Consider the following 15,350-nt stretch of genomic DNA (forward strand, 5'->3'; position numbering starts at 1 on the left):
CTGTCCCTTTAAAAAATTTCGAGTGCATGCTTTTTACGAAACCATATTCTAAAAAATATATTTTACACATTTTCGTCACATCTCACATTTTTCTTTTTTCCTGTAATATTTTTGATTTTGGTACTTTAGAGCTTATCTACCTCAGGGCCAGTGAGCCCTTCATGAGGTAAAGTGTACTTGTACTTTCCAAATCCTCAACTGTTTTGGCATGTTATACAGTAGTGTCACACTTAACCGGGTCGCTGTCTCTAGGATGCGTCATGGTCGTCAACGCCGCTTTTCGGATCTCCGGCTGCACTTTCGGAACCGCAATTTCCATTCGCCGCTGCGATTTCTCGAGCTCTGCTCCTAGTAACAACCATATCAGACAATTTATTATCACACACAGCTTTGTCACCCACATCTTGTTTTCCTAATTTGAACGTTACTGTCCTGTTGATCTTGCTTGGTCTCGTTGACGGTGGCAGCAGGGGTCAGCAATAAATGATTGGTGAAAAATTAATGCCATTAATTGCGAAAAATTAATGGAATGGTTGCTTAAATTCATAAATCCATTTACTGCAAAATTTAAATAATTAGCAATTATTGCGAGTTTGCGACCCATTAATTGCGAAATTATTCGGGTTTTTTGTTAGTCGATTGCGTCAACAAACGTGTAAATTTTCTCGCCGCGCGAGCATTTCGTATGCGGTCAAGGGCACATACACGCACAATCGGGACAGTGCATGTATACGCGTAAGCTACCGTGTTTCCCCCATTATAAGGCCCAGCTTTTTATGAGAAATGAAATTCAACCTTGTCAACAAATTGCCTAGAAGCCCAACTTTTTTTGTTTTCTAACAACCGCTTCTGGGACAGCGAATTTGTTTCCCACATCGTTTCATCTAATGAAAATCTCTAACATTTTCACTCTCTCCGATGTTTCTATGTTGTACACATTTTTGTTCATAAATGAATGTGTAATAAATAGCAAAACCTCTTATTACTAGGGTGTCTTACTGCGCATGATAATGTTGGCGTGAATGTTCCATCATTCACTGTTCATCTAACCTCAGTTAGTGTTCCGACAATTCGCATATTAATTTAGGAGGAATCGACAAATTATAATTATAAAACAAGCCCCAACATGACGGTAGCTGATGTGATCACCAATAACTCAGAAGATATTTTTTGTACTAAAAGTAAAGATTAAAGGACCAGTTTGTTCGACCATATTGACACGGCTAGTATACCATTAAATTACCAATTAATGGCTAGAAATCCAATAAATACCCATTAATTGGCCTTGCCGCAAAAAAAATAATTTTAATTTTTTCGCACTTAAATATTATTTTTCTTCCAAAAATCAATTAATGATGACCCCTGGGTGGCAGCGTGAGCCCTCGACCTGGACTGCGGCCAGCGTTGCCCTCACGACGGTGTACGGTCGGTCCCTCACGCCTCGGATGGTTCCTCTTTCGTCGACATTGATGTACACGAGATCCCCTGGGACGTCTTTTCAAATGGTTGTTCGACCTTGGACTCCTGTCTCTTAATCAGCTAGTAGATGACAGCCGTCAATTGTCACATTCAGTCTCTCAGTTCAGTTTGTAGTGTTTTGTAGTTGCTCAAGTGGCCCAGATGCGGTGCTGGTCTGCCTGTTACAGGGATATGATTTGACCAAAGTGAAATTATCTGAAAATTAGGTGGGGGTCTGGGGGGCGCGGGCCCCCAACTGGGTCCAGGGCAGTGCCCCGGTGGGGGGACTAGTGGGGCGAAGTCCCCCCCGAAGCTCATGGGTTTTCCGTGTTTTTAAAGTACTTTCAATGCATTCAGATGACAAAGAAATAGACAAAACAACAGCATCAATTTTCAATGTATCTTCCCATATAAAATTACAGTTTAAGTCAAAATCAGCCACATTAAAAAACATTGGACTACCTTTGCTTTTAAAAACTATCACTGAGAATACCATCATATCTAACTCATGTGATTACTAAGTTAACACATAAATCATGTTGAAGAGTTCAAATTTCATGAACAAATAATTGTATCATGACCAAATGAAAAGTAACTCATTAGAACATACCTCTAATGTCTTTGTTATGGCAGAAGAGTTTATCTATAAATGAAAGTACTGTAGTGGGTTGTACCTAATTCACCCATGGAACCATTGTTTAATGTGTAGTTTTTGTAAGATGCCCTTCACGACCTTTTGAACAAACAAATTTATCTGATATAAAGTCAAAGGTATTTCCCTGTTACCTATTCTCCATGCCTCTGGAGACACAATCACCGATTTCCTGGAAAGCAGATTCAAAATACAATTTTAGCAGTATTTCTGTGTTAAAAATAAAATAATTCACAATCCAAACGTATCAATATTCCTCAGATTTGTAAACACTACGTCAATCAACAAGATTCTAGCGTGATTCAAAGCAGACTTGTGTTGTTATCACCGCCCTGTCGACGGCCTTGGCCGTCTGGCTCAGTCCCTTGTGACGTTCACTCGCAGTCTGCCGCCGGAATGTTTTCGTGAGCTTATCAGTACCAAACTGACCTTGGTGCTCAGCTGTCTACCTTTTTCCCCTCGTAACTGGCTGCAATCAGCACTGTTTGAGGAAAGCCTGGATGTGCTCCAGTGTCCCCACGACCCTTCTGTAGACAAGGGCGCAGACAACGGATGAGTGAACGTCTTTGTTTGTTCTTTGCTCGTTTTTCTGTCCATCTTCAGCCCTTTTCAACGATCGTCTGACTTCTGAATCCTGTTAAATCGGTCATGTTTACAAACTCGGATGTTTAGTCTAGGTTAAATGACTGAATGAATGAATGAAGACATCACCTTAGCAAGTAATCTGCTCTTCATTGTATTTTGAAAAAGCCTGCCAAATTGTCCTCAATTTACCCAAACTATGCTTATTACGTTTATCGGAACAAGATCTCACAAATCAAAAGGCCACACGCAAACGGAGCACTTGACTTGACGAATTAAGTAATCCCTCCATTTTTTTATTTTTATGACACCACTTAACATAACGTTACATAAAGTAAAGGGAAAACAATACACACGGTCGAGCTCAACTTACACACGGAGAAAGACAGAGTGGTGGGGGTAAGGGGGGGTAAAAAACAAAAAACAAAAAAGACAAAAAGAACCAACGGTTTGCGCTAATAACCCACAAAAACCAAGAAGCAGTCACTCCATCATTCATCCATGCATCCATAACTCCACACCCAACGCCAAACAAAAGAAAAAACAAAAAAGACAAAAACATCAAAGGTTCTCCTCCGCGCAGCGTCGTCCTAGCCCTTAAACAGTTAACTATAAATCACCCGCGTACAAAATAAGATATTTTATTTCCTTTTTTACAAAAATACAGAATATAATTTGCATAAACAGTCAAATAAATATTACATTTCAAAACGGTCTTTAACAAACGTTTAGGACACTTTTACTTGTATTTATTTTTATTATATAATTACCTCTTTTTAATATTAAATATAAAAGCAGTAACGTTCGCTCATTGGTAACATTTTTTTAATGACTGTTATTATTTAAATAAAGAGAAATCACATTTAAGCAAGCGATGTTATCTGCCATTGAAATAAAAATCACTCAGCGAAGCCCACGACCCTGAGATTAAGAATCTCATGCTCTACCGACTGAGCTAGCCGGGCGGGGGAGAACACACATCCACAGACAGAAAGACACACGCACAGTTCTCGCTAGCTGGCACACACCAACATTCCCGAATGAGACATCTCCCACACACATTCTTTGTATCGCGTGTTTATATGCGAAAATATTCAAATAATACAACATCGATTACTGCTCATTTTTTAACGTCGGTCTAATAAAATCAGATTTTAGAAAATGGCGATCTTTCATGCACCACACTTTTCATTAAGTCAAGGTTACATGTCGGACTCCCAAATCATAAATCCACTAGGGAAACAAATAAACATGTCCCGTATCAACCATAAATAGATCGTCTATTTTGAACTGTCACTAGCAAATGACGACGTCTTATCACAGCTTTACACAGATCTCAAGACAATCATAAATATAAAAAAACCTGACGCCGCTGCCCATCTTTTATCCAGATAAAATTAGCCTTGTTATGTTTTACACGCAGCCAGTCCCATAAAAACAGGATTATCTGAGCTCATAACTCCCGTTCGGACAAAAAATCTCAACTCAGTTCACATATCTCATCCGTCCTAACTTGGGGGCCAGACTTTAAGACGGAAATCCACGTGCACGCTTTCTCATAATTTAGCTCCGACAGTGGCTCCCGTACTTCCCACGACCTCGACGAGCAAACTGAAATAAGGAAGAGAAAAAAAACTTTCCTTACCTCAGTCGCCCGCTCGAGACCATTCCATTGAGAAGTCCTTTCCCCTTTCCGTTTATCTATTGCCAGATCATCACGTTGGGCGCCATTGTTTTGTTGAGGAATTCAACATTGGAGAATTTGTCGGTTCGATAGATAAGTAAGATAAGGGAACAGATAAACAGAAGCCAGCGTTGGAGGAAGAGACCTTTATTGCAACGAAGGTTCTCTCAGAGAACGGTGAACATGACAATGGTTTTAAGCAGTAGTGACGATTACGCTGGATACACCCCAAAAGGCGGTCCTGTATCACGTATGAGTACGTGACCAGTCCCGTGTACGCCGTATGAGTACGTGACCGTTCCTTGCACGCCGTCTGGCAACGGTATCTTCAAGGTAAACTCTAATCGTCTGGTAACGGTATTCAACCGAGGTCACCCCGACCTTTTCCCACAAGCAAGTAATGTATTGTAAGTTAATGTAGACATGTATGCAAATCTATTTCTATATATGCAAGTGCAAATGCTTTTGAGGATTTGCCACAACACCGTGACGAAGCCAGGCAACCATAAGATACATACACAGGGATCAGAATGGAGATTTTCATTTTCAGCTGAAATAGCCAGGGTCCAGGGGCCGCAGGCCCCGGCCAGGTCCAGGGCGGAGCCCGGTGGGAGGCTCAGGGGGGCAAAGCCCCCCTATAAGCCAACAGCATTTATCTTATTTGCTATGTGAGTCGATCTATTTGTTAGCTAAACCACGTTGTGTGTTATAGATCTAATGCGCTGCGCTGCGCTTCTTTTTGCCGATTTTTCTCGCGATCTCTAACTGCTAACTTGGGGTGATGAAACGGTCACGAATCATACCTCACCCCCCCAAAATATTTTCTCATCGAATTTAGACGATGTACGGGAATTACCTTTGTAGGGATGTGATTGACGTGAGGAGAAAAAGTCTGAAACCTAGCTGGGGGTTTGGGGGCGACCGCCTCCCCCCCCAAGCTCCTGGGTTTTAGGCAATTTACTTGTCCAAAACCATGCTTATATTTATCATTTAAGTAACATTTTTAGAAGATTAAAATAATTTGCCCACATAACTGATTGTTTAGTAAATACTGCAAGATAAGTTCAAATGCAGTTCAGTCCCTGCAGCTTGTGCAACAATGCGGCCAATTTTTCTGACGGCCGCCAGGGTGCGCCAGAGCAATAAAGGTAAGAGTGAGACAGTCGGATTTTGAATTTGTTTGCTACGAAAGTGAAAATGTCGGAATGCCTTTGGGGTTCAAAAACAGCGGAAATCCGCGGATCCGCGGAAAATTCTGATCCCTGCATACATACAGTGGGGCAAATAAGTATTTAGGCTTAAAACACACTTCTATTCTATCATATTTTATCTATCGATTTACCCTGGTCATATCCCTCAAGAGGGGTGACCGACAGCAAGACAATCACATACAAAAACAAAGAAAATAAAAAAGGGTTGAAAATAAAAGTGTTCAAGTCAACTCCTGAAACCTCCCTATGGGGAGTTTGCATGCTCTCCCCTTGCCTGCGTGGGTTTCCTCGGGACACTCTGTTGTTTAAATGGTCCCTAGGTGTGAATGAGAGAGTGAGTTGTCTGTCTCTGTGTGCCCTGCGACTGGCTGGCAACCAGTTCAGGGTGTCCCCTGCCTGAAGATGGCTGGGATGGGCTCCAGCACCCCCGCGACCCAGCTGAGGATAAGCGGTGCAGATAATGGTTGCTGATATTAATATTTTTGCTGATTTTAAGTATTGTTTTTGTTTTTTAAAATATAAAAATATGGCCTAACAGGTTAATGTTATATACAGTGGAACCTCGGTTCTCGACCATTATCCGTTCCAGAATCCTGTTCTAAAAACTTTTTTTTTCGATCACCGAAATCATTTTTCCCATTAAAAATAATGTAAATCGTTTTTATCCGTTCCAACACCCTGAATGCTTACCTTGAATGATTAACGTAAACATAAAGCTAACCCAGGCTAATCGTACGTTCGCGTCATCGTAATCTTCCGTACGAAAGATTACGCTAACATGAACGTGTAAAAATAAAAAAATCAGGTTGTTCACAAGTCATTTAGCACCCGGGTCTCCAAAACAAGTGGTGAGCGGTTCATTGGAAAGGGGGCTCCGTTCAAACACCCTCAATGTTGGGCTCCATTCCAACACCCTGAATGTTTACCTTGAATGTTTAACGTAAACTTAAAGCTAACCCAGGCTAATCGTACGTTTGCGTTTTCGTAATCTTCCGTACGAAATATTACGCTAACATGAACGTGTAAAAATAAAAAAAAAGATATAGAATTATGAATAGGATTTCTTACCTTTGTGGTGGTCAGCAGAAGGCGCAGGCAAGATTAGACACTCGCACACCTCCTTCATATTTTGCTAATATTTCTTTCTTAAATGCAATAGTTGTACGCACTACTTTTCTTTTTTCACTTGTAGCAACTTTGCTGCTTGCACTGACTTTCTTCAGAGGCATAATTAGGGGCTAAAACACTTCGTACACCTATATTAAAAGCAAAACAAAGCACGTCCGCACGCGATAACAGTTGGTCACGAAAAGAGCGATCTACACCCGTACGCCGCTCAGCATCGCACCCTAGCGTACGCACTCACGCATTACCGGTGTTCGAACTCCGTTTTTTTTGACCGAACAGCGATGCAAGAATTTCTCTAAATTTTTGGTTGGACTCCGATTTGTTCAAACTGAGAGGCGTTCGAAAACCGAGGTTCCACTGTACTAATATCCCATATTACAGCAAAATTATTGACTAAAAAATATCTATCTATCTAAAATAGATAACCTTCATTACCTCCTGAAACACGGTGGCCATTATTGAGAAGAAAAACTGTCGCCTAAGGCAACCTATTATTAGCTTAAAAACAAACACACGAAACTGGTGCCGGGAATTGATTTCAAACATTTTCGACGGATGATCTGTGAAATTTATTTTTGAAAAATAGTGTGCCTTGTCTCAAAATAGTTGGAAAACATGTGCTATTCTTATTGACGTACCTGTCTTGCAGGTGTGGTGCCCCATGTCTCCAGAGTTTTACAGAGAGTACGTCGCCATCAAAACAAAGAAGCGCATTTTGCTTTACACCATGAATCCCAATAAGTTTCGAGCGTGCCAATTTCTCATCCGTTTTCACGAGCGGCGCAACGACAAGATCATCGTCTTTGCCGATAATGTTTTTGCCCTGAAGGAATACGCAATTCGACTTAACAAGTATGTAATTCAACTCCCACGCGATTACAAGGTATTTTGATTTTGATGTACTTGTAATTGTTTGTTCAAGGCCCTATATTTATGGCCCAACCTCCCAAGGGGAAAGGATGCAGATCTTGCAGAACTTCAAACACAACCCCAAGATCAACACCATATTCATCTCCAAGGTAACAAGGTTATTTAGTTTCCGAAACACTATTATTTACCCAAAGTACGCATTCATTGGCAGCCCAGTAAATCTTTTGACATCGGTTGCTGTCTATAGGGTTTTGTAGTGTAATAATGGGCTCAATACATTATTTTAATAAACTATTGACAAATTATTTCGAATGGCAGATCTCTCTTAAATGAGAGGAGCCAGTGCCGGACGATTTTTGCCATTTTGACAAATTTTTGAAGGCCTACAGAAAATGTAAGTTCTGTAGTTAACTAGGCATAGTTCATGTCAAAAGAAAACTTCCACCAAAAATGCTTTCCATAAACTGTAGTGCACTTTGATTACAAAATCAAATTTTATTGCAAGAACACTTCACTTATTCATAAAATTTGCAAGAACTATTCATGATTTTAATGTTTCAGGGGTTGTCATTTTTTGTATGATGTATTCATTTTATTTATAAAGCTATTAAAGACGCTCCCCTACTTACGGACATATACCTGTCAACCTGTACGTTTTTTTATGCATTTTAAGACGAGTACGACGTATAAGAAAATCTGTACGGAAAAACGCAAATTTGTCAATGATGGGTACCATTCGGTATACACGGACGATCACGAAACGGCAAATCAATCAAGTCAAATGAGTTCGCCGCGGAAGCCTCTATCTCGGTATCGTTTTTTTCGTTGCAAACGAAGCGAGCGGTTTGATGCTAATGTGCGCATGCGTCTGCCGCCTGGGGATTTCCCACCGTGCATCATTCCGAAAAAAAAAAAATATGGTGTACGATTATTTTGTATTTTGTACGGGAAAATACGACAGTTTGTACAGGCATGGAGCCGTTGGAGGTTGACAGGTATGCGAACATTCGACTTACGTTAAACGGTAGATACAATCATTTTTTTCGGGATGTCGAAAATGATCCGGACATTGCTGTAAGTTAGATTTTGTATTGTGTGCACCTTATTCTGAGTACAGGACATTACTGTAGTGCTTCTTTCCGCCGCTACCGGCGTGTGGCGCTGTGAGAGCTCACCCAGCATCCACCTGGAAGTGTAGAAATACGCTTCCTCTTCCTAATTCGTGTGTAAACATCTCTCCTTCAGCTGCTTGTAATCCCCACCGCTGCTACCATTGTAGTGTGTCGTTTTGTGTGGGTAATGGATTACTCCTCGTTTATGAAAAAATATTTTATGAAATGATTATTTTTTTTGTACAAAAAAAAATATAGGTTACTTATACAAGCCTTAAACATACTTATATAATCCTTAAACATTCGAAATATAGCATTGAAGCAACTTACACAAGAACACATTCAACTTACGAACGATCGTCCGGAATCTCGTTCGTAAGTAGGGCAGCATCTGTAATTGAACTCCACACACAAAAAAATACCTAGTCGTATTTTATTTTGAGTTTTTAACCGCATATTATTAAGTTAATTGGTTAAAAAAACTATTAATTTGCTTGAACATTCTGAAACCAACATGATGAAATGCTCAATTAATAAACAACTATTACATGAAATATAACTGCTGCGTGTCTGCAAATACATTTATTAAACAAATTGGATACAACTTTTTTTTACTTATGTATTGCCTGGTATCGAATTTCAGATTGTTTATTAAATCAATCATTTTTTTCATTTATAATTATAATTTTTCAACCCATTGTGGCCTTGACTCTAAAAGATTGCACACCCCTGGTTTAGAGGTTCTTCGCATTTTATTCAAAAGACACACACACAAATACTCAGGGGAATTTGTTGACTTCAAATCTACACAAGAAAATGGCATAATATAACGCACTCAGGACTAAATAATGAAAATAAAATACAAAAGAGAGAAAGATACACTGTGATTTGACTGACGCTGTAAAGAGGGGAAAACACAGTGTGCTTAAAGGTACATTGTGTAGTATTTGGATATTCTAAAGCCAGCAAACAGCGTAGCAGTAAGATGCCAGACAAACATAGCGGGGACTAATAGGTATGGATTCGCTATGTAAAATACAAATTTCTCGACCTATTAGTATTTATAAAAAAATAACATTGGTATAGTTCATGTATTTTTGCCTACTATTCAAATTAATGTTGCTCTTTGTATTACTGAATGAAGGTTTTTTTGAACCACTAGAAGGCTCTAAATATTACACACTGTAACAACTTTCCGAGAACAGTTAAACAACTGGACGTTATTCTAATCAGATCAAAATTCCCTTCAATCACATCAATTTATATCCGATCACACACCAAGACGCGCCTCCGATTGTTTCTTGGTCGGATTATAGCAAACCTGTCAGTGGAGGGTTTGGGTGAGAATGAGTAGAAGCCAAAATCCCTGAGCAGAAGACGGTCTCAAGAATCAAAACCCCTTATCTGGGTGGAATTTTCTGATCTTCAAGAAGCGTGCTCCTCCTCTGAAAAAGGCAGCATTCCACAGTTTAAATGCACTCTACAATTGAAGCAGGTCTTTGACGTCTGTTGTCGTCAATGGCATTGAATGAGTATAGCCAGTTAGTTCTAAGCCAGGTAATTCATTTAAGAATGTCAACAGGTTGGAGACACCTCATTTGACCTGCCAGAGGCCAACGTTCTGATCCAAATCTCCTCTCACGGCGGATCACGAAGGCAAGAAGCCCAAAGACTTGGTCGAGTCTTGAGAGCCAAGAAAGGTTTGCTTCTTCTGTTGTAGTGCATGATGCACCATACAATGTCAAAGTAATAAAAACTATTTTCCACACTATAAGGTGCAGAGGATTATGAAGGTCACCCAGAGTATTTTGTTATATATTCTTCATACATAAGACACATCCGACTATAAGGCGCATGAAATTAAGACTACAGCAAATGCTACTGTGAGTACTTATGTACAACTGTTGGTCCCTTTTACGTATAAAGTTGATACACTTGCAGTATATCTTAATGCGACGATTGATCAGTCACAGACCAAAATCGCAAAACATCTTATGCAATGGTAATCGAACCAGGGTATCAGCGGCAATAGTGCTGACACTTAACTACTAGACCACCCACAGGTGATACAGATGACACATGAAAAGGTATTCAATTTAATCTCAATTACTGCACTATTATGAAACACCAGTGCATTTTGTTCTCTGTTCTGATAGGTTAAACAGTCTCTCACCTGTGTGTCAATAACGTTGTGGTTTAAGTATTTATACATAACTAAATAAAGCTTTTGTAGTGTTTTGTTATAACACTTTCTGTATACTCATTCTTTGACATTCGTTGGCCAAGTGGAGAGACTCTTTAAAAAGAAAGCACTATGCAGATCACCTTCCTTGGCAACATTAGTAAAAATAGATTAGCTCTCATGCCTTTCCATATGTCATCCGTACCACTGATGGTGCTAAAGTCTCGGCGCTCCCACTGACACTACCCGGGTTCAAATCCTGTTGCATACAATGCTTTGTGATTTAGCAATATTTATTGGTTGATCAGTGATTGTTAAGATACAGTGGACTATTTTAATAGCTCTAGCCAATCAGGGGTTTTTAGGTGCACCTTATAGTCTGGAAAATACGATAATCATAGTCTTAAGAATTACCAGGTGGATTTTTTTGTTATCATTTATACTTTGTGTCAAAGTAAAATTTGAGAGATAAAAGTACTAAAAAGAGCAGCCTCTCATGTCATCTTGTTTCCTTAGGAATGGTCGCTGAGGAATACAACGCCTTCTTTTATTCGCTGGTGTCTCAGGACACACAGGAGATGGCCTATTCCACCAAGAGGCAAAGGTTTCTCGTGGACCAGGGCTACAGCTTTAAGGTCTGTTAGCCTAACTCGGTGCTTCTCAATTATTTTCAGTCAATACAGTGGTCATATCCGTCATTGCTTCAGCAAATAATATTATGTAACCCTTTCTGAGCTGGGGTTAGAGTTGAACGAGATCTTGATAAATCTTTTTTTGAGTGATCACATAACTGCTTGATATCGATGGGGACACTGACGCCAGATAAACACTGGTCCTTCTCATCTCAGGCACTATATTCGATTTACCATATTTCTTTTTCTTGGCTTTTGTTTGACTATTTTTCTGTTGTCTTATCCCTGTAACATATTTTTTTCATGGTTTGAGTTGAGGGTCTTTTACACTTACTCTTTATACTTCCTACTCTGTGCTATGTGCAAAGCACTAACGCTCAGTGTAAACAAAACTTGAGTACCACTGCCCCCTTTAGTGTAAGTATTGGAGGTGCAATTGCACTTTCTTTTAGGACCGTTAAAAAAAGGTTTCCCGGGGCACTGGCTTAGCTAAACCATTTAGTCGACCGCATCTATAATCTACGCACGTTTCCTAGGTGATCACACAGTTGGCAGGAATGGAAGAAGAAGACTTGATGTTCTCCACCCGAGAGGAGCAACAACAGCTACTCCAAAAGGTCCTGGCTGCATCAGATCTGGATGCTGAGGAGGAAATGGTGGCTGGGGAGTCGGGTTCAAAACCACAGGTGGGTGCCACAAAAAAGAAAATAGATTTTCCAGAATATCTGGTGCACTTAAAATCACAAAATTGGCCAGAAATGTGAAAATTAGCCTTATACCCTGGTGCACCTTATATAATGTACAATTGGGTGAATACGGTTGTAAAGGCAATTATGTGTGTTACTTACAGTGTACTACCGTATTTGTGCAACGATTGATATAGATAATCGAAAAACATCGCTGACCATAATCACTAAACATTTGATGCAACGAGAAACGAACCCGGGCCGCGGCGGCGAGAGCGCCGAAACCACTATCCCCCTGGTTCTCAACTGGTCTAATTTGAGGACCCACTATTCCAGCCTAATGACAAGCTGCAACTCAAATCAAGAAAAAAATCCACTTCTCAAATGAATCATATGAAAGGATTGTGCAGACGTTGTAGAATATATTCACCTTTTTCAAAAAACAAAATTACTAACAAAACAAAAGATTTCAAGTACTATATACTTGCTTACAAGCCTACATGGCAAATAAGCAACACCTTAAAGCTTCTTTAAAATAGCAACATACTAAAGGAAGTTTGTACAATAGCTATATACTTAAATAAGTGCCTGCTCAAAATATTAATAAAACGTGTAGCTAAATGTAGCGTTGCATAGATAATAAAGATCAATATATTGGTTAAAAAAAACCTAGACATATAGCATTTTTAAATCATTTACTTTACCTTCCAGCAGCGCTTCAATGGCCCTCCTACACCATTTTCGTATTTCCCTCTTTGACTCGATCGTTCCACTAGCCAGTCCTCTTACACTAACTTTCTTGGGACCCATTTTTATGGGCAGAAAAGGGAAATAAAACACACCAAATCACAAAGAAATGAGGTGTGGTCCCTCCTAAACACAACGCTGATTCACTGAGCAAGAAAAAGAGATCAAGCAAAGAATTATCATCTGCTGTGTAATTGACTTTTGGTTTGTTTTTTTTTTTTAGCATTATTTTGCCAGGGCTAAAGACTGGTTTGCCTAACCAAAGAGAGAGAAACACTGCACCAAACCATTAGTGAAACAGTTTACATACTAAAGGGCATTAGAACATACTAAAGGGCATTAGAACCTATTTCATAATCTCACTATTTTTACTCACGGCCCCCGAAACGAATCTTAGGGAATAGGGAAAACAAAGTTGCCTGAAACATATAAATACACAAAGTCTTAGTCATAGTCAGATACACCAAAGAGTTTTACCCCTTGTCATGTTTTATTGTGTTTCTAATGCCCTATGTCCTCTGCATCACTAGTGGTCTAACGGTTAGGTTTCAGCACTCATACAGCCGGGACCCGTGTTCGATTCCAGTTGCGTACAATGTTTTGCGAATTTGGTCAGCCACGTTTATCGACTGATCGATGATTGCACTAATATATACTGTAACATGTGCAACTGCTGCACACAATCAAATACTAGATCTTCTTGTACTTAAAATTATATATGCCTTACAGTCCCGTGCGCCTTGTATGCAAAAATAATATGACAGAAGACTATTTTTCGGGGCGGTGCGCCTTATAGTGCATAAAATTCAGTACAACCTTGTTGATTCCTTACTGTTCTTGCTTTCATCTCCCGGAACAGTTCTCAAGACGAACGGGGACCATGAGCTCCATGTCCGGTGCTGATGACACGGTCTATATGGAATATCAGAGTAAAAGCAAAGGGTCTTCTCAAGGCAAAGGCGTCCATCCGCTTTTCAAGCGTTTCAGGAAGTAGTTGGCTGGCAAAAGTGGGTACACTTTACCACGAGCTGCTTGAAAACGAAGAGGCCACTGCGTTTAGCAAACACGCTTCCTGGGTTTAAGGTTGGTGGTTTGAATCCATGCTCGGAGAGAACGTTTTCTCCATTCTCTCGGAATTCCAGCTTCCCCATTTGGAGGAGCTAGACCAAGGATCACCAACCTAATAGTGGTCTGTGCAGCCCTTTGAGACTATTTGTGATTAAGGGCGTCACAAATCAACATGACTAGACATGAGAGCTACTTCTTTTACTGATGGGTTTGAAGGTCTACCATTTTTATATACATTTCCAAAATAAGAACTTCCTATGTTGTCACAAAATGTAGATATGTTTTCTCAATTTGAAGCTCATTTTGACTAAGATGAGTTAAATACTTAGAATTAGAGATGCCGTGGGACTACTTTACTCACTCAGCTTTCATTTTTCATTTTTATTTTTTTATTTAAAATGATAAATATAATGCTTATTATGAGCCAACTAAGCAATATTTTTGCAACAATTTATTTCTACTTTGGTAGGAAAATGTAAACTTAAAATAGAATCCGTCAATTGAAATCCGCCTACTGGTCATTCAAATTATTTTAGTTCTCTCATTTAAAAACAACATTCTCAAAATGAGGTAACATTAAGGTATGGATCCAGGATGTCAAATTCAGTTTGCCGCTAAGGCCGGATCCAGGCTGTGTGTCCTAAGGTGGACTGGACAAGTAAAATTACTTAGTATTATGCTTTATACATTAGCAATCTACCCTTCGTATTAAAATCACGGAGCACGAGGGATCTTTTCTAAACACATTTATTTACAAACAATGGGGAATCCGTTTTTCGTGTTTAGCATTGATTGTGTTAGCTGGCATATTTTAACAATTGAGTGAAAGCAGTTTTACACCTGAACCACTTCACCGCGCTATACAAACTCAACACCACCTTCTAGTGTCCAAAGAGAGCATTTTGTTTGCATTTATTAAAAAAAATACTTTGGATAAAAATGACCTGGAGTTTGGCTTCTTTCTTTTGACACTCTGATATTTCTTAAATCATCCAATGGGCTGGATCCGGCCCGCAACCTCACCCAAGTAGAATGACCGGCAATGCAGGGTTACTACGCTTGCACATTATAAAAGAAAATAGCACCTTGGTGTTTTTGCGGAAGTTTGAAGAAGCTCGAGTTCTTTTCTGAAATCTTAACATCAAGTTTCCAAAATCAGGTAAACATTTTCCGAAACATATTAATTAGAAATACTTTTAAATCACTTAATCGTTTAAATTATTGTTTGTATGTAGTTTTGTACCTCTCCAGTCTGCATGAGTTGCCCTGAGTTAGAGAAACTAGTGGAACTGAATTCAATTGTTTTACCTTTTTTTATATTTCCATATTCGGATTTGA

At 39.5% G+C, this 15,350-nt stretch overlaps 1 protein-coding gene across 1 annotated transcript in view; it reads left to right on the forward strand.

Moving 5' to 3' along the window:
- ercc3 (excision repair cross-complementation group 3) overlaps nucleotides 1–14,955 on the forward strand; it is a 28,648-nt gene extending 13,693 nt beyond the window's left edge. The window contains exons 10-15 of the mRNA XM_088321882.1: nucleotides 7,365–7,567; nucleotides 7,638–7,734; nucleotides 10,280–10,397; nucleotides 11,396–11,514; nucleotides 12,048–12,197; nucleotides 13,804–14,955. Of these exons, the coding sequence (XP_088178008.1) occupies nucleotides 7,365–7,567; nucleotides 7,638–7,734; nucleotides 10,280–10,397; nucleotides 11,396–11,514; nucleotides 12,048–12,197; nucleotides 13,804–13,938 (822 nt within the window). The 3' untranslated portion in view covers nucleotides 13,939–14,955. The remainder of the gene's footprint in view (nucleotides 1–7,364; nucleotides 7,568–7,637; nucleotides 7,735–10,279; nucleotides 10,398–11,395; nucleotides 11,515–12,047; nucleotides 12,198–13,803) is intronic.
- The last annotated feature ends 395 nt before the right edge of the window (nucleotides 14,956–15,350 follow it).

This window comes from Urocampus carinirostris, chromosome 18 (assembly GCF_059441175.1).
Source record: "Urocampus carinirostris isolate Australia breed hairy pipefish chromosome 18, RoL_Ucar_1.0, whole genome shotgun sequence".
Taxonomy (NCBI): Eukaryota; Metazoa; Chordata; class Actinopteri; order Syngnathiformes; family Syngnathidae; genus Urocampus; species Urocampus carinirostris.